General features: G+C 46.3%; 1 protein-coding gene across 1 annotated transcript in view; it reads right to left on the reverse strand.

The window, feature by feature from the left end:
- MICU2 (mitochondrial calcium uptake 2) overlaps positions 1-19486 on the reverse strand; it is a 90765-nt gene that overhangs the window by 17409 nt on the left and 53870 nt on the right. Inside the window, exons 3-7 of the mRNA XM_029048137.2 lie at positions 18005-18036; positions 17838-17913; positions 14334-14381; positions 11776-11858; positions 7486-7551 (exon numbers count right to left, since the gene is read on the reverse strand). Coding sequence (XP_028903970.2) covers positions 7486-7551; positions 11776-11858; positions 14334-14381; positions 17838-17913; positions 18005-18036 — 305 coding nt within the window. The remainder of the gene's footprint in view (positions 1-7485; positions 7552-11775; positions 11859-14333; positions 14382-17837; positions 17914-18004; positions 18037-19486) is intronic.

Consider the following 19486-nt stretch of genomic DNA (forward strand, 5'->3'; position numbering starts at 1 on the left):
TTTGAAATGACTTCTTTTTGAACTTGCTATTTCTTCGAAGCAGTATTTATCCCCAGAAGAAGAAAACCTGGGGAAAATTCACTAGTCCTGCCCTGAACCCAATGCTGAGTTTCTCCAGATCCGTCTTCTCTGATGACACCTTATTTCAATATTTGACTTTTTTTGCAGTCCCAAATATTCAGCGCCAATGTCTTGCCGTCAGCCACCTGCTTCTTAGAACGAGTTGCCTCACTGGGAGGGGGGCAATTACGGATAACACTTAATTGCATTTTGATGGCTAGATGCCACAGTGTACTGGCTGGCACATCTGGTCAAGCAAATGGAAATTTCCCATTAACAAGAAGGGCCTCCACAATTGGAAGAAACTGGCCAATGAGGCTGATTTGTCTAGCTATGGCTTCATGATAGTGCTTTCAGGCCAACAGTTATGAAAACAGATGGCAACATTTTAATAAATTATGCCTAGAGAAAATTAATAAATTCTTTCTTCTTGGAGGAAAGTGAATTAAACAGAAGCTCTAAACTACTTGAGAACTTTTAGAAAGAGAACAAATCAGAGTCGGGAGATCTGGGATCTAGTCTCACTTCTGCTACTGCCTGGCCTACTGTGTGATCTCAGGTAAATCACTTAGCGTCTCTGTGCCTCAGTTTCCCTCATCTGTAAAATCTGCCTCTTCCTACCTCACAAGAATACTGATGACACATTTATAAAATGTGAAGGCACTTGTGTGGCAGGGAACATGTCTACCAACTCTGTTATACCGTATTATCTCGAGTGCTTTAATATAGTGCTCTGCACACAGTAAGTGCTCAATAAATGAGAGTACAGTGCTTAGTACATAGTAAGCACTTAAAAAGAACACAGAGCCATTTAGGCTAGTAAACATATTCATTATTTATGTAACTTACTGATGCATAATTTTTTTTCTTTAGCGAAAAAAGTTGTAGTATTAGATTTTATCGATTGCCTACTTGGTGCAATGCACTTGGGAAGTGGGAAGTAACAAGCACTTGGGAAGTACAAAGCAAAGAAGTGACATGTTCTTCGCCCTCAAGGAGCTTACTCTCTAACAGGGAAGACAGACATATAAATATTTACACAACAGAGTGATCAAAGCAAGTAACTGAATGCACAGTTGAACAAGTGCATATAAAAAGGTGCTGAGAATGCATATAAATATAAGTGCTAGAGATGGCTGATGAGTTTATGTGGCTTTGGGAACTGGGAATTAGTTGGAGAAGGCATGTAGGAGAAGAAGGGCTTTCAGAATGGTCTTGCAATCGGAGAGGGATGTGTGGAGGGAGATGTTTTGGGAAGGAGGGAGCTCTGGGGAAAAATCAGGAGAGAGAGAATGGGGCAGAGTGGGTGAGTCAAGAGTGAGGTGCAATGAAGAAGTCTCCTTGGGAGGAACAGAGAGCATGAGGTGGGGAATAAGAGGAGGAGAGAGGATAAAGGTAAGGTGGAGCGCGTTGGCAGAGAGACTGGAAACTGACTGTGAGTAGTTTTTGTTCTTCTAGTCAAGGCAGAGAAGCCACCTGAACAGAATTTCAGAGCCTCTAAAAGGTCTAAAACCATAAAATGAGGGTGGATTTCTGCGTTAGTCTACTTTCAGCATAGCACGGTGGAGTCCGGGAAAACCCTAAGCAACATGAGATTTTCCTAGAAGTTCATAGCAATTTCAAGATGATTATAAGTGGGCTCTGGGGCTTTTATCCCTCTGAAGAAGGGAAATGAAAGATGAGTCAGTATGATTGCACACTAATTAATGGTTACTTAGCTTCCGGCAGCCTCATCAATACTAAGTCCCAAGAACACAAAGAAAGTATTTTCATATTTAAAAGTAAACATTTTCTGTTTTTATCTACATCACATTTCGCTTCAAGCGGAGCAGGGTTGAGACTGTTTACCGAACCTGGATAAGCCCAGGTAGGGGTCTTGGAATGCGACCACTGGTGAGAAGCTAAAACGCCCCAGGGTCGGGGCTTCAGGAGTTGTGGGGTTTCTCCCTTCATATGAGATGGGGGAGCCACACCACAGTCCTCAGCCCTCCTGGGGAAGTTAAGAACCAACTTTAGATTATGACAGAATAAAAAGAGCCTAGAGAAGCAAACAATAACTAAGGATATTTTCACCTACAGTGATGATCCCTAGCCAAACACTGGCATTTAAATCAATCAGTCACATCAACGGTATTTATTTAGTGCTTACTGTGTACTAAGAGCTTGGGAGAGTACAATACAACATTCATTTACTCAATAGTATTTATTGAGCACTTACTAAGTGCAGAGCACTGTACTAAGAACTTGGAATGTACAAATTGGTAACAGAGACAGTCCCTGCCCTCTGAGGGGCTTACAGTCTAATTGGGGGAGACAGACAAAAACAATAGCAATAAACAGAATCAAGAATATTGCAGAATGTTGTAGAACCTGTTGCAAAATGTATCTACAGCAGAGTAGGTAGATACGTTTCTTGCCCACCAGCAGCACTATTTATATAATCTAGAGGGGGAGAGGGACACTACAGAACACATTCAAATTGGAGTTAAAAAGCCAAATGGGACCAAAATAGTTTCATAAAAACATATTCCAGTGTCCTAATGACAGAATCAATCGATCAACGCTATTTATTGAGTGCTTACTCTGTGCAGGGCACTGTACTAAACGCTTGGGAGAGTACGCTACAACAGAGATGGCAAGCGTGCTCCCTGCCCACAACAGACAGCTTCAATTGTTCACCTTTCACTATATCCATATTACCTCAACTGTTGAGGAGAGCATTTCAGCATTGTGTCAGTTAAGCAGGCGCACAAAGCAGCAGTTTCAACAGAAGGAGCTGAGTGGCACTTTCCTTTACTGGCATTCATTTAGCTATTGACAGGAAAATGACGGGCACAAACAGTTCTTATCAGAGCCCATCTGAGATGACAAAAGCCTATCCCCGGATTTACAATAAATGCGTACCTACTTGCTATTCTTTTTATCAGCTGAAATTCCAGGGTAGAGTTGGCAGATGTCCAACTCCGCTAGCGGGAGCTTTTTTAAATAATATACTTTAAGGGTATTTCAAACACCAAAGAGTTTTTCTTCCTAGGACTCACAGGGGAGTCAAAAATTCCTATTTTCACTCATTCAATCAGTCAATCAGTTATTGAGCATCTACTACACGTAGAGCACCATGTTAAACACTTGGGGGCATTTGGTCCTACCCAACCTGGACTAGTGGAAAGAGCCTGGGTCAGACTCAGAGGGCATGGGTTCTAGTCCTGACTCCACCACAGGTTTGCTGCGTGACTGTGGACAAGTCATTTAACTTCTCTGTGCTTCAGATTCCTCACCTGCAAAATGGGGATTCAATACCTGTTCTCTCTCCTACTTAGATTGTGAGCCCCAGATTGGACATGGACTATGTCTGACCTGATTATCTTGTACCTTCCTCTGGGTTCAGCAGTGCCTGGCACTTCCTAAGTGCCTAATGAATTCCATGCATTCCACAAATATCTAACCAAAACTAACATGTGAGATGGAGAAAGCGGCTAATACGTTGGATGGCAAATGCGATTATCACTCAATGGCACACTGTACATGCTTTTTAAGAATGACCTCGGACTAAGTTTCATTGAAAGAATGGAGTCTCCAGGCGATAATGGTGGGCATACCCCAGTCAGTTCTGAGGCTCCAGGGCTGAGAACTAGTAGGGAGGAGTTGATTGCAGGGCTTCAGGTGACCTTGGACCCTGCTCTCACTCCTTCGTCCCCCTCCCGTCATGTTCCCGCTGGAGCAAGGAGTACAGGGGCAGCCCACTGTAAAATGCACGTGTAGCCTGTACCCACGTTAGCCAGCGAAAGGCAATACCGGGATGAGAAGCCAGGCCTCAAGATTCTCAGAACAGTGATCTTTCTAGAACTCTCTCTCCTTTTTTCCCTCTCTCTGTCTTTCTCTCTTCCTCTCCCTAGATGAGTTCTATTCTGTCTAAGGGGAAGCATTGTTCAAATTTGGAGCATTTCATCTCAGAAACAAGAATGACATGCAGATCTCGGCAAGAACTGGTACAATGTCCTGTGACACTCAGACACCAGACACCACTGTGCCGACTGCACTGAGGAACGCTTAGATGGCTTTCATGTCTCTGGAAATGAGACACTGATGATGATGTGTAGAAATACTACATGGGCTAGAGAGGGAGACAGCCTCAGAATCTGGCACAGGCAAGTGGTTCCTCTACATTGCAAGGATGAGTGAATTGTTCATTTTGGACTTTTGCCAGAGCAAATATTATAGACCCTCAAGTGAAGGGCTGCCTTTATTCGACAAATGTAAAATTATGGGAGAGAATGAAATGCTAAATCCCCCTTTTTCCAAAAGGGGTCAGTACTGGCAGTCTCTTGGAGGCTGTGGGGAGGAGTACGGGGTCCCTGGATTCTACAGCTGTCAGAGAGCTGACTGCCTGGGGCCGGAGCAGGGACCCGGGCAGTTTTGAGGCTGTTCCAGAGGAATTGGATATCGCTGACACAAAGCCACAAGGTCAAATCTAACAACTGGGCCAAACCCAGGTTCCCAGGAACCATGTTGGCTGGTAAGGGCAGGTGAGATTGGTGGAACCATCCATGTTGGACAATCAGGCCCTGGAGGCCCAAGGCACCATGGAATCACTCTTTCAACCTATCACCAGTGACTAACTGCTCCTTGCCGGTAGGCCAGTTTGGCTTTGCCCACCCCGGCCTCATCCTCTCCCAAAGCCGGCAACCCCTGAGCTGGCCAGGCTGGCGGTGGGGCCCGGAGAGTGGTTGCAAGCTCCCGACATCCCACAAGAGAGGGGCATCTGGTAAATCCCAGGCTGATCCGGCACACACACCAGCATCTGCACGTTCAAACATCTGTGTTGGCATAGGCTAAAACAAACCACTTCCCGTTAATTTGGAAAAATGGTGACAAAAATCCCTGTGGTAAATCCCCCATTTGTTGGGTGGAATATGAAGCTAATTAGCATCATGAAGAAAACCATAGTTCTGGGATTTTTTTTTTTAAATGGGGGCTCGTTTTGCCTCCTGCAGTCTCTTCCAATCTACATCCATAACTGAGCCCTCTGATTTTCTGTGCCTGTCCCCTAAAAAATGGGATTGAATGTTTGGACATGTGCCTTGGAGAGCCTCACTCAGTCACTGGAGTGACTGAGAGGAGGGAGGGAACGGGAGACTACTGGAGATTGTTAGTGCCGCTCAGGGCGCTGCGGTGAAACTGCTCCCTAAGCTGGAGGGGATGGGGACAGTGGGACCAGGACTACGGTGCCACACCAGGACACCCCGTTCCATGCCATGTTAATGCCAGACTCTTATCTGCCAGTCTTCTGAAGTGCGATGTCACAGAGTAGCCAACGACAACGTCCTAAAATGCATCATCAAGGTTATGGTGCTCCAGAGCACCGCTGGACTGGACTTGAAGGAAAATGAATGCCCACCAGACACCGAGGAGGTGAAATGGGGCTACAGTGAAGGGCAGGGCAGGAAAAACATTGTAAAGAAACAATCAACGACATTTTCAACGACGACAAGGTCAAGAGGGGAGCGGTCGGGAATGCAGGCTGCAGAAATTCTAATGTGGCCCAGAGAAGTTGGGAAGGGGGAACCCGTTTCCACAAACATGCCGGGAAAGGAGAGTCTGAGAATCTGCTGCAAACAGCATTGGGCTCCTTAGATGGGGGCTTCAGCTACAGTGGTGTTTCCTACCCATGCAAACTGACCTTGGTCATCTCCAGGACCACAACCTAGCTGCCCTCACTGCCCGGAGACCATACGCCCTATTCGCTGACCAAATAAATATGCAGGTGAATGCCAAAGTCTAGAAAAGACTAGCAGAAAATTTTCTGAAATTCTTGTTTTCAACATGAACATAAGCCCAGTCACCTTATAATTAGCTGTCTGAAACGTTTTCCATAAACAAATCTGTAACATGTAATACAATGAGATGTAGCACCTTTAAAAATGTGAGCATTGCCTTTACGGTGCATGGGAGGGAGGCGGGGGAGGCACTAAACCAGGTGATGATGGGGGAATGTCGGGGGGTGGGAGTGCAGGGAGCAGGCCTTTGCTTACTGGCAAATTGATTTTGCAGGTTCAAGTTGAAAATTTTGGTTGCTGGGTTGTAATTCTACAAAAGCTCAATAAGGTTGTCATCTCATGGATCAGTAACATGATCCATGGAATATAAAAATGAAATACTTTGGGTACCCACACGGTAGATAGCAGCACTTTATGGCTAGAAATAAAATGGAACGAAATTCAACCAATCATGTTTACTGAGTGCCTACTTTGTGCAGAGCACTATACTAAACGCTTGGGAGAGTACAACCTGAGCTAAAGACATAACCCCTGCCCTCAAGGAGCTTACAAGCTAATAGAAAGTCTTCTGCCCTTAGGTTTACCCCCAAAGAAAATGGGAAAAAAACACCACCACATAAAAATTGCTTTGCTGATTAGATCCCTCACAGAATTCATTCTAATTACAAATATTTTATATCTGGGGTTATCCTGCCACATGAAAAGTAATGCTGCTTTTCTTACTAAGGCAATTCCTTTTAGATTTTCTAAGGGCCTGATTTTAATGTAGCTTCCATATATGTGACTTAAAATTCTCTCACAGAATCTAACTCATTACCTAGGGGTAATTCTTGCTTTCAGTCAGATTATTCATGACTGGTCAAAATTTACTAGTTCATTAATTCAGAATGTTTAACTTTTTCAGTGATAAGGAAAGTTCACGATCTCTTATTAGTTAAAAATACCCAAGGGAGGATGTTTTAAACAAAGTTCTTGTATGGTGCATAAAAATAAAAGTGCTGTTTGTTGGCACGCTTTAGATCATAAGACAATCTCCAACGCTGACAAGTGCCATCTCAAGGGAGTCCTCTAGAAATAAAAATGTGACCTAGCTTCCAAAGTGACTGGAATTCTGACCATTTGTAAAGGGGGATTTGTAGCTGTGATTCTGTCTATCCTTCTCTCTGGAGCTAAGGGTCCGAGAGGGCAACTGCATGGGGAAAGCCACCATTCACTCAGGTTGGGTTTTCTTCTTGACGAGGCAAAAAAAGAGCAACTATCGTTTGCTTCATGATCCCTGTCTTGGCTGGTGGGGTGTTTTGGGGCTCGGTTACTCGTCCAGCCTTCCAGCTCCCTCGGAAAAGCAGCACAAAGCACAAGTACCACACTGGAAGCCGCTTTTCTGTTTTAAAAAACAGGTTTTAATGTTCCTGGAGCAGAGGCTTCGCAGTGATCATTCCAAGATACCATTGAAGGAGATTCAATTTTAATAACTTTTCCCATTACATTACCTCCCTTGCAAGTTTAGGAGCAAACGCTCTACCTTTCAAGCCCTACGTGCTTGTGGCTAAAATTACCCAGCCACCAAACTACATTCTGACAATGATTGTAAACATGAAAAGTCTCCAGATTCTGCCAAAAATCCAGTGAAGTGTTCATCAGCGCATACCGTAAGCATGGTCTCATCCCTGGCTGCTGCCTTCAAATCCTCTTGTCTTCTAATAATCTTCTGAAGCTGAAATAAAACGAAATTTAAGACAGTGAATTTGCAGATGATAATTTCTAACAGTTTGTCTGTGACTTGGTTACAAGAATAATTGATTTGAAGTGTTCCATTAGAACACATATTATTCACCAACTATTTGACAATCACAGATACCATAAAAGCTGTATTTATTAAAAAAGGGATTCCTTACTCATACTTCTTTCTTTTTACTGCCTCAGAAAGATGTACACCAAGCAGTTTTTCTCTTTAGGAAGCTAGTGAATACCCACTGAACTTCTGACTTCCCAACAGAATTAATGCTTAACTTTCTCATTTTTACCCAGGCTCTCGCCTGGCTAGTCCTTTTATTTTGATTTAATTTAAAAACTGGCTGAAACGCATCACATCTTCGCAGGCTTTTGTATTTTCTGATCTCTCTCTGGTGTCCTCGCTTGTGTTCCTTTCCCATCTTCGGTTCTTCCCCGCCACCTCCAGGTCTTCGTCTCTCCCCTCCATCGACCTGGGTCCTGCACCTTGACTCCCTTTCCCCTTCCCTCCTTCCACCTGCTCCTCCTTCTCGGTTTCTGTAGCCTCCACTGCTTCCCCGCTCCCCTTCCCAGCCTTTCATCTGCCCTCACCCCAGACAACCGCACCAGCTTCACGATCCTGATATTTCCCCAGCCCACAGAACCCCACAATTCCTGCTCCAGATCCCTTCCCTCCCTCCCTTCCTTCACCGGAGCCCTTCCCTCTGCCTGACTGGGCTCTGCTCTCCAGCTCTCCTCCCTTTGTATAGCCAGGCTCCCGCAGGTCCGTAGGGCTGCCATTCTGCAGCCATGTTCCCACAGGCCCATGGTGTCACTGTGCCACACAGTGGGTGGAGGGCAGAAGAGGTGCCCATGAATCCAGACATGTCTCCATCCTGGATATGAACTCACAGTTTCCTCGTCTGCTTATTTATGCTGACCTTTTCCCAACAAGTGCTTCCACAACTACAGGAGTAAAATCATTTTAGCTCTTCCGGTTTAGTGACTTTGGATAAAGTCACTAGGACTAAATGAGACATACGTACCTTTCAGGGTCATTGTAACAATCCTCAAATGGGCAGCAAAATAAAAGAAGAAGGGAGTTGTGCGTAAACAACACAGCCCAGAAATAGCATTATGTATTCAGATGGAGTAGGACAGAACATTTAAATGGAATTTTTTCCTCCGGATTCCCCCTGCACTCATTATCGACTCTCCCCTTGTCCAGTTTCTATCTCAGGGTACCCTCTCCTCCTTTTTATCCACCTCCAACATCCCACCATCCTTGGCAGAAGAGGGCCCAAGGATGGGGTGGTCAGCACATGACAAACTCAGCCCTTCCCCTTTGGACCTTCCTTCATGTTTCAGTTCTTCAAAGGACCACCTTCCGCCACTTCTTCCTATCCATTCCACCACTCTCCCTCCTCATTGCCATTATTTTTTAACGGTGCTGAATAAGCACTTCCTATGCACCAAGCACTGGGCTAAGTGCTGGGGCCAATACAAGACAAAGGGATTGGGGTGTACAATCTAAGAGGGTGGGACAACAGGTATTTTAACCCCATTTTTCAGATGAAAAACCTGAGGCTCTAATAAGATATATGACTTGTCCTAGGGTCACACAGCAGGTCAGTGGCAGAGCTGGAACTAGAACCTGGATCTTCTGACTTTCAATTCTGTGTTCTTTCCACAACACCAAATTGCCTCCCTTTTCTCCGAGGACAGTAATTTACTCCAATTTACTCTTGTTTTCCTGTCCATTAATCCATCAAGCTTCACAGGAAAGATCCATTTTTAAGGATTTTCAACACTCGATTCTGCAACTAATTTTAGCTACTTCAACTGGGACTAATTGAACCAGGTTCTGAAACTCAGTCACAAGCTATCCTGTGCAGCAAAATCTAAAAATAGCCTGCCTGGGGCCTCCTGATTCCCTTTGCTTATTTTCTTCTGGAGTTTGTGATAGCCAAAAAAAGACACTTTATAGAATCTGTGCTGTAGTCAGAAACCAGGCAGAAGAGCCAGGGTCCCACTGGCCTGGATAGGCGATGTCCCCTGCCACTGTAGTGAATATATGCAACAATGAGAAAGTCTAAAATATACTTACTAAATGACTGAATATAATTGAAATCTGATAAGCTGTCATTGCCAAACATTTATAAACATCATTCAAACAGTGCAAGCAATCAACCGATCTTAGTCTTTGAGTAACAACTGTACGCAGAGCATTGTGCTAAGAACTGGTTAAAGTAAATGGCCGTGGTTACTGAAAATAGCACTTAGCTCAAGGAGGGGGCAAGGGAAGGGGGACAAGGAGAGGGGAACAAAGGGTGGGGAAAGGTTGGGCGGGGGTGGGAGAAAGTGAATAGAGAAAAGGGCACAGGGAGAGAAGGGGAGAAAGCAATGGCAGCCGCACGTAGTAAAGATATGAGAGGCCGAAGCAGATTCAATTGGCTGGTGAAAAGCTGTATGGGTTGAGAGATTCTTAAACCATGTCTTCACAGATGTCCCCCCAACTCTTTTGGGGAGATTCAGAAATGGATCTAATAAAGAACAGGGACACTGAAAGAGCTGCAGGGGGATTATGGGCAGAAATGACCACAAGCCACCCTGAGAAACATTCACCCTGGCAGTAGGGTAACCATGGAGAAATTGCCCTGGGTGCCTGGCCTGCCCCAGCCAAGCGGCTGGACCCCTGGATCTGGGTATGGGTGAACCCAATTAGTTCTCTTTCCGGTTGGGTGAGTCCCCCTAAGCACTATTTGCACGAGTTTGGACGAGGAAAAGGAGGGAGGAGGAAGGATCGTCAGTACTCTTTCGGATTTTGGGGTCCTTCGCTAAACAGTAAGTCAGTGTGCAAGGGTATATAAACTAACAGACACTGATCCCAGCTGTTCACACTAGTAAACTACAGTGATTTCTGAAAGGCAACAAAGGAAACTCAATATATTTTCATTTAAAGATATTTCAGGTCAGAGTACTTCTATTACTGCCTCGGTGATTATTCTCCGGATTCACCTGATGTGTTAGCTTTCTGTTTTGAGGCCCCTAAAACTTATCAGTTGCATCATGGAGAACCAATGGTGGGGTGGGGTGAGTTGGGAAGAGCAGCAGGCGGGAGATACGTTCACCAGGTAGACATTTTTATGGTTGCAAACTGGATGGTGAAGTGGGTTTCTTAATTTGGTTCTTCAGTTTTATAGACACTGGAAACTCAGAGAAATCTGCTAATGAAATGAACTCACTTCTCCAAATCAGAAAAAAATTTTTAAGCTGGGTGACTCACCACATATGCTGATCACTTCATTTAGGGGGACTCCCCTAATTTCAGGGGGCTACTCAGCCCCAGGTTTCAAGTTGGAAGCCAGAGGCTCCCTCCTGCTGAGGGAGAGGCCGGGGCCAAGTTCTTCCTCTGGACTTGCTGACTTGAGGACACACACACAGAAGCAAGAGAATAGGATGGAGGGAAGGACAGATGGGTTCCTTAGTGAAGGGATGGTGCTCAGAGGCAGCTTCCTGGCCCAGCCACCCTTCTGAGGGCAATCAGGAGATTCCCTCTGGACCATAAGCTCCTTGTGGGAAGGGAATGTGTCTACCAACTCTGTCATATTGTACTCAGTCCTTAGTATAGTGCTCTGCATACAATAAGCGCTCAATAAATACAACTGATTGACTGATTCCCCAGGAGACTGTCAGGGTGGTCCTCATTTTTCGGAGATTCGTACCTGCCAATCCCCAAGCTGGCTAGTGGTCCTGTGATGGCTTTTTTGGAACCTCCAGCTCCCCAAAAACCTGTGGATTCCAATACAGGTTTGCAGTTAAGTAGCCTTCACTAGAACTCCACTCCAGCTGCAATTCCAGTTTCTGCTGGAGTTTACAATCCAAGCCGGGATCATGTCTCCCACCTCCATTGTCCGGTCGCTTAGTGCTGTGCTCTGCACACAGCAGGTGCTCATTGTATATTGTTGATTGATTGCTCACCACTCCCTTTCCCAGCAAGAGAGGAAGCGGAAAAGCATCAAGAACATTTGCTTTGTCCCTGGCTTCTACCATGGTGCACCAGAATTGCTGCTTTAGGATCTGGAATGAAGTCAAACCTGAAGCAATGATGATTTTCATTTTTACAAATAGAATCGCTAATCTACACGTAGTGTTTATGAAGTCTATTTTCTACATACTGTTTGGAGAGCTCATATGAAATGGCCTAAATGAGCTCAAGCCTGCTTACCTTGAAGAATTCTCTCTTGTCAACGCACTCATCACCATCTGAATCCAGCATTTTAAAGGCCATGTGAAATCCAGTCTGCGGTTCTGCAGTGTGAGGCAGAAAAGGCAAACTTCTGTAAATGTTTACTCTAATTCTTTAGCATCGGCCCTAAGTCGCTCAATCAGCTCTCCCCCTCCTACCTTACCTGGCTCATTTCCTGCTATAATACAGCCTGCCCGCTTTGCTTCTCCAATGCCAACCTACTCACTTTACCCTGATCTTGTTATCTGACCACCCTTCTCTGGCCCACGTCCTCCCCTGCTCCTCCGTATCTAACAGACCACCACTCTCTTCACTTTCAAAGCCTTATTAAAATTTCATCTTCTTCAAGAGGGCTTCCCTGACTAAGCCCTCATTTCCCCTACTCCATATCCCTCGGCACTGCCTACGGACTTGGATCTTTATCCTTTAAATACTTGACATTCACCCCACCCTCGGCCCCACAGCACTATGTACACATCTAAATAATGTACATTATTTTAATGTCTGTTTCCCCCTCTAGTCTATAAGCTCCTTGAGGGCAGGGAACAAATCTACCTACTCTACTGAACTCTTTCAAGTGCTTAATACAGTGCTCTGCACACAATAAGCTCTCAATAAATGCTTTGGACTCATTGTTTTAATAATAAAAACACCACAGGAGGCTCAGGTCTTCACATCCAAATGGGCAGTTAGCAAAAAGTGTCTAGCTTGGAAGAGCCTAGCCCAGAGGGATCATCTCTGGTCTCTTGCTTTTTTTGGCTGTGGTGGAAAAGTGCAATGGGGCCTGTCCTCCATCACGCTGGTGGGGGTATTTTCTCCAAAGAGATGTTTAACAGACTTGCAAGTGTTTCAGGCGTGTGATGAAGGTGGTTTACTGTGGTGATCAGGAATGTCTAAGGAAATGGGACAGAGTATACAGGTGTTAGAATGGAGACTGTTTGCTCTGAGGAAGTTTGTTGTGGGAAATGGAATGTGTCTCCCGACTCTGTTGCACTGTACTCGCCCTAGCATTTAGTGCAGTACTCTGCACAATGTAAGCATTCAATAAGTACTGTTGATTGACTGATTGATACTCTTAGCCTCTGAAGACACAATCTCAGAGTCCCACCATGTTCTACAATCGCAAGCTCCCCGAATTGCTCATTTGGGACCCAGAAACTGGAGTGTGCATGGAGTTTGGGGTCATTGCAGGCCCTAAAATAACAACAATAATAATGGTATTTGTTAAGCATTTACTATGTGCCAAGCACTGTTCTAAACTCTGGGGTGGGTACAAGGTAATCAGATTGTCCCACAAGGAGCTCACAGTCTTAATCCTCATTTTGCAGATTAGGTAACTGAGGCACAGAGAAGTTAAGTGCCTTGCCCAAGGTCACAGAGCAGACAAGTGGTAGAGTCAGGATTAGAACCCACGTCCTCTGACTCCCAAGCCTGTGCTCTTTTCACTAAACCAGGCCGCTTCTACAGGGTGGGAATGTTGAGGGTCCTTGCTAAGGGGTGTCTCAGTGACTGTCCCTCTAATCCTCTCCCTCCCTTGACTTCCTCAGCTTCTTTTTGACTCAATCACCAAACCAGACACTCCGGTCACCTCCCGGCCTGAAGGAAGGGGCCCAGGTCCCAAATGGTAAACCAACTCCCAGCCGCCTGAAGAGACCAGGGTCATTTGAATGCTTCTCCCTGTGTCTCCGCCAGCTACTCTCCCCGGCTGGGAAGGGACAGTTAAAACCCTGGGCCTATGCCAGGCAGGGCTCAATGGTGGTGGGGGCTCACCCTTGAGTCGGTTAGCCTGGCACACTGGACCTGCTGAAGGGGCCAGGAAGAATGACCAAACCTGAAAGCGAGCATCTTGGGGCAATGAGAATGAGTATTAGAGCTGAGAAAGCTGTGGTCAGTTTTTCTACACAACAACCTCACACCCAGGGAAGGTTTAGAGTCCTGCCCCCGCCACTCTCCTTTGGTGAGGAACAAATACTTCCTTTGGCTTGCCTCACCAGCTGAGCAGTCAACTGCCAATATTACGCTCTTCCAATATATAACCTGTGGCATGTGCAGCCAGGGAAGGAGGAGCATCACACTCCCTGCTGTCCCCTGGGGCTCACTCACTCCTGAGGGCTAAGCTCCTAGCACTATAGAGCAAGTCGGGTGGACAGACTGATGGGGCCAGGTGGGTGGTCATCCAGGGCGAGGAAACATAAAGATCAAGGGGAAAAACAGAAAAACCTCTTTCAATCATGAGATTCCAGAGAATGGAACTTTGGCTTTCTGTCCTATCATTGTTTGGGTTGGCCACTGGTAAGAAGACAGAATATGGCAACAGATAAAAAAGAAAGCTGACTGATCTGGTGTGGAGTAAACAGGGCCCCATTGGGCTGAATGTATATGGTCTTTAAAATTGGGGAGGCATGAGCCCAATAATTAGCATGAGCCCAATTTCAGCCCACATCAAGCACACGTTAGAACAATGAAATATTTGAATACAATGAGCAGAATGCAAACTTGGCATCCCTGAATGTGAATTTGGAAATCTGTATACTTACTGGTGAGGATTGTCAGCAAGAACAGATATTCAGTGTATGAAATCAATCCTGGAGGAAAAAGTATAAAAGTGAATTTGAAATGGTCTTGAATGAAGAAAACAGTTGCCTACAACACCAACCATGAATCCTAAACTTTAAATCTCACAAAAGTTTTCTTGTGAGAATGCATACTCTTACAGCAATAATTTTTTGATTTTTATAACTCACAGTGAGCTTTGCATACCAAAGGGTGGGGCTCTCGGGCAGAACCACTGTTTGAAAGAGGGAGCAAATGTCGAGTAACAGAGTCAGGAAGCAGCAGGACAGCAGGCAGGAGTCCAAATACTACTCTCTGTAGATCCTGACAGCCCTCCAGAGGAGATGGGAAGAAATATGATTAGAAAACTTTGCTGGTATGGACATGGTACTCTACAAGTCCATATCTAAGTTTATTATACCACAAGAGCGCCCTTGGGACAGGCACGCCACTGCTTAATCACTGTCACTACATGGCAATCGAATTATTTCTACCTAGTTTTAATGTAAAGAATGATTACCATGGGGCTTGAAATTACTAACTACAAGGATTCAGAGCTAATCATTATTCAGTTTTAAGATTCCATTTTCTGTTCACGCAGTATTGCCTCATCGGAATGTCTTATCTTGACCATTTTCCTAGGTGGGCAAAGCAACTTATGTTTAAATTGTTTTATATGTTCCTCCTCTATGAGTGGCAGCATCAGAATCAACAGGTAGCTGTTGAGTTTGAAGCAGACTCACTTTTGAATCTTTGCTGGGACCTATGAGCAAATAACAAATATTGACTAGGTGGGTTCTTCTGGAGAAAACAGACACTTTGGCAGACATGTGGCAAGGAGAATTGAAAATGAGCTTCCATGAATCGCGCCCTCGCCAACACTCTGGTTAAAACCTACCAGACCAGTTGGTGAATCTTCACCTGCAGCAGGTAAAATGTTGCCATCTTACTAACTGTAGGTGAGGGACTGTGGGTGAGGCTGGAGTCCCAAGCACTTAGTACAGTGCTCTGCACACAGTAAGCACTCAATAAATATGATTGATTGAATGATTGCAGATGGAACGACGCACTACGGCGGGGGAAGATAGACTATACCTGAGAATGACTGCCTAACTCCTCTTCTTGGCGAGGGGGATGGGAGGAGTTGGGAAGGGGGCGGAGAAGGGTGCTAGACATGGGAAGGGTAATGGTGGAGGGGGTGAGAGGCCACTATTGAAGGCTGGAGAGTGGGGAGGGCTGTAGAGATAGCACAAAAGAACCAGCGGACAGCAAGATGGAGAAAGCAGAGCTGGGAGAGTGTGTGTGACTGAGTCAGAGTGAATGAATAGGACAGGAAACTTTGTTTTCATTAGTCTCATCACCCCCGATGGGGTACACTCCTTTCTGCTGTAATGATTATTTTCACTGTGTGTCTTGGCTGGAATGTGGCTGGTGGGGGTGCTAAGGGTCGTCTGTCCAGTGGCGCGAGCCTATCTGGCTGATACAGCATGCCACCGTGTTGAAGTAATAGTTGTGAATGCCCCAGTGCAGCAGCACGAGTTTTCCCTGATGCACGTTCCGCAAGGATGCAACCCTGTGTCCCAGGAGAGCTGGGGATACTCCTTTCAGAGTACATGGACTGGAGATCTCACCTACTTCATACACACCAAGTAAATTCCTTCCCTCCACAGTCCTTAAGCTGTGGATTCTAGAGGCAGGTAAAGCCAGGCCAGAGCCCACGCTCCCCTCCAGTGTGCCGGCAGTACAAGCTGGGCAGCAGCCTGCCCCCATCAGCTGAGAAAAGCCAGCAGAAAGCCCACCAAGCCCTCACTGAGACCACCTCTGTCCACAGGGATTGAATCTACAGTCCATGATGAGGCCGACTGCTGAGAACAAGCAGCAGAGAAAGTGGTGTGGGAGATATGGACTGGAGAATGGAATAGGCTAAAACAATGGAATCTGGAATAGGTTCAAAGAGAGGAATCAGGGAATATCTGTGGAGGTGTTTTGGGTGGGGGACGCAGAAAAAAACGGTGAAAACTACAAAGTAACCAGTTTAACGGACAACCTTACCAAGTCAGGCCACCAGCTACCAGCTGGATGGGTGGGGCGTGGATTGCCCCAAGCTAGAGGTCAGGGATCCAGAGCTGTGGGGCAGGGAAGGGCAGATGCTGAGGGTCAGCTTCGGGCAGGATCGCAGACCAAAGCCTAGCCACCACTGGGGCTCGCTGACAAAGCACTTCATTCCAATTCCAATTTAAAACATGATTATCTTTAAAAGCGCCTATTACTGACAATCCAGCTTTTGGATCACTTTCTTAGCTTTAGAGAATTAAAAAAAAACACTCTCAAAATAAAAACAAAGTAGAATTTGTTATTGCAGATAATGGAATTTTCCAGTTTTAGAATTGGAATTATTGAGCTGGAATTGGGATGCTTTTCACCTCTCCACTGCAATTTCTCCAGTCTTCAGCTCCAATCACGGCCAAATACTACCACCTCTTCCCAGAAAACCTTTCCCGGATCCTCTGGTATCCTGTCACTCCTCTACTCAAATGAAATGCTGATTCAATTCCTCCACTGCTTCCAAATTCTGGGATGGCTCCTTATCACCTTCTTCAGCACATCTCCAATCCCCGTTGCTGCCTTCAAAGGCCACCACCGCTCCATTGAGTTTCCATTCCTTTCATGTCCACTTTTATTGTCCGCCTTATCGTCTCCATCAGACCAAATGAGGCTTCTCTCAACTTCCTCGGAAGGAGCCTGGGCCTCCATTGTTCCCTAACAATAGCTCCCCTGAGAGCAGACTCAGCTGCCCAAGCCCTCCCCTTCCTTACCACATCTCCCTATCAGCCCCCCACAAATCCCAGCATCAGCCCTACCCCTTTCCCCCTTCCCCCAACCCAGGCCCAGTCCTCTCCTTCCTGTGTGGAGGTACGGAACCAGAGTCCAGGGAGCTTTGCTTTCTCTCCTGGGGCTCACGATCTAAGTAGGAGGGAGAACAGGTACAGTCAGTACAGTACTCTGCATTCCTTCAATCGTATTTAGTGAGCGCTTACTGTGTGCAGAGCACTGTAAGAAGCACTTGGAAAGTACAATTCGGCAACAAATAGAGACAATCCTAGGTGCTCAATAAATAGCATGGATTGGATTGACTGAGGGAGAGAGGGTCCGGGAGGCAGTAAACCGTGTCCTAACCAGGGCCTACCTTCTCCCTGCCATCGGGGAAGATTATGGGAAAATTTTTCCTGGTTGCTTCTGCAACACCCGAAACCCTGCCAGACCGGCAGTGGCTGTCTGTGTCGATCCGGGACCGGCTGCTTGAGGCAGGGAGCGGGACAGAGGCGCAAGAGCCTGAAACGCCGTCGGCCAATCGGGACCTGCCCGCTCGGATGCTGACAGGTTGAACGCTGGCACGCATGCATGCACACCCATTCCCTGCTTTCAAAATCAGCTCAATTCAGTATGTGTCAAAAACCGCATTAAAATGAAATGAAGTCAAGATTTACCTTTATCTCCGAGGTCTCGGAAGAAGCTGGATCCTCGACGGGCCCGCTTGGCAAATGCCAATGCATCTTCCACCTCCTTCAAATTCACACACAAGCGCACATCGTATCAGTTGGAGACAACAACTCTGTGTAGCTTCAGAAGTCCCCCATCCTCCCCCTCTTCTTACCTTCTGGGAGAGCCTCCTGACCAAGGCTTTACCTACAGACGGGGAGAGGGAGAGTCGCCATCAGTAACAAGTCTAAGAACTGTTTTACTCTCCCACCCAAGTGTGGCTGGGTTTTTCAGGCGTTTACAGGAAAAGACCGATATGAAACGGTATTTTACGATTGACCTTTTTCCTTAAGCCTTTCCCGGAGACTGGAAAATGTTCTAAGAGTCTATGACGGCCAGGGAGTTTTGCTGACAGCGTATCCTGAGGGATGTGAGGCCTGCGGTTGGCAGGCTACCCCTGCCCCAGCCTCAATCTGACCCAGCGCAAGGGCAGGCCAAGTGTGGCCTCTCAAGTGTCAGAGAGGACACAGCCCACTGACTACATCCGGGAAAGTGTCTGGGCAGCCCCCAGGGCACTGGGCCAGAAAGTCCGGAAATGGGCCCTGCTCTCCTTCCAGTTGCCTGTGGAACTCTCAGCCTGCCTCTGAGATACTACCGCATCAAGACCAAATCCACAATCGGGAGTTTTCCGTCCGATCGGTGGGCACACGTGCGAGCGCACACACACATGGCAATCAGATCCTTCACATCCACAACACTGCACATTGTTTTTCATTCACTCATTCTTCCCTAGAGTTTTGGAGCCCTCTATCAGACCTGAAAACTCATGAAAGGTGTCTCACTCACTCTTTTCCTCTGTGCTTTCCTAAAGCCAGGGGCAGACCTGAGGCTCCATCTAATTACTGTCTATCTCCATTGTTAAGTACTCCTGTGAGCCAACGAACTGGTGGGGTTCTTAGAAGCTTTATTTCATCAGCCATTTTGTGTAGTGCTGACTTTTTCTTTCCTGAGTTCTCCTAATGAACCAATCAGTGGTAGTGAGTGTTTACTGTGCAGAGTATGGCACTAAGCAGTCGGAAGAGTATAATACAAGAGAGTTGATCGACCTGAACCCTACCCACAAGGAGTTGAGAGCAGCATGGCCTAGTGGAGAGAGCACGGGGCTGGGAGTCAGAAGGACCTGGGTACTAATCCCACTCTGCCGTCTGCTGCGTGACCTTGGACAAGTCATTTAACTTCTCTGTCCCTCAGCCACCTCATCTGTAAAATGGGGATTAAAACTGAGCCACATGTGGGACAGGGACTGTGTCCAACTTGATTAGCTTGTACCTACCCCAAAGCTTAGAACAGTGCCATGCACACAGTAATCACTTAAAAACCAATTTTTAAAAAAGGGTGTTACAGACTCCAATCCTCTCTCCTAGCTTCACATCTCCCACTTCTCATTCCTTGTTCACGCCCTTCCTCTTGCCTGGAGCTCCCACCTTCTTCAAACCTGCCAGTCCACAGCTCTCCCCACCTTTTAAAATCCTTCTTCCTCCTGAGGCCTTTCATGATTTATTTTCTTCTCGCTAGGTCACCACTAACACTTCCCAACTGATAAAATCAGAGACTCTAGAGAAGCTTAACTGCAGTCATGTAAAAACGATGCCCACAA

This window comes from Ornithorhynchus anatinus, chromosome 20 (genome assembly GCF_004115215.2).
Source record: "Ornithorhynchus anatinus isolate Pmale09 chromosome 20, mOrnAna1.pri.v4, whole genome shotgun sequence".
Classification (NCBI taxonomy): Eukaryota; Metazoa; Chordata; class Mammalia; order Monotremata; family Ornithorhynchidae; genus Ornithorhynchus; species Ornithorhynchus anatinus.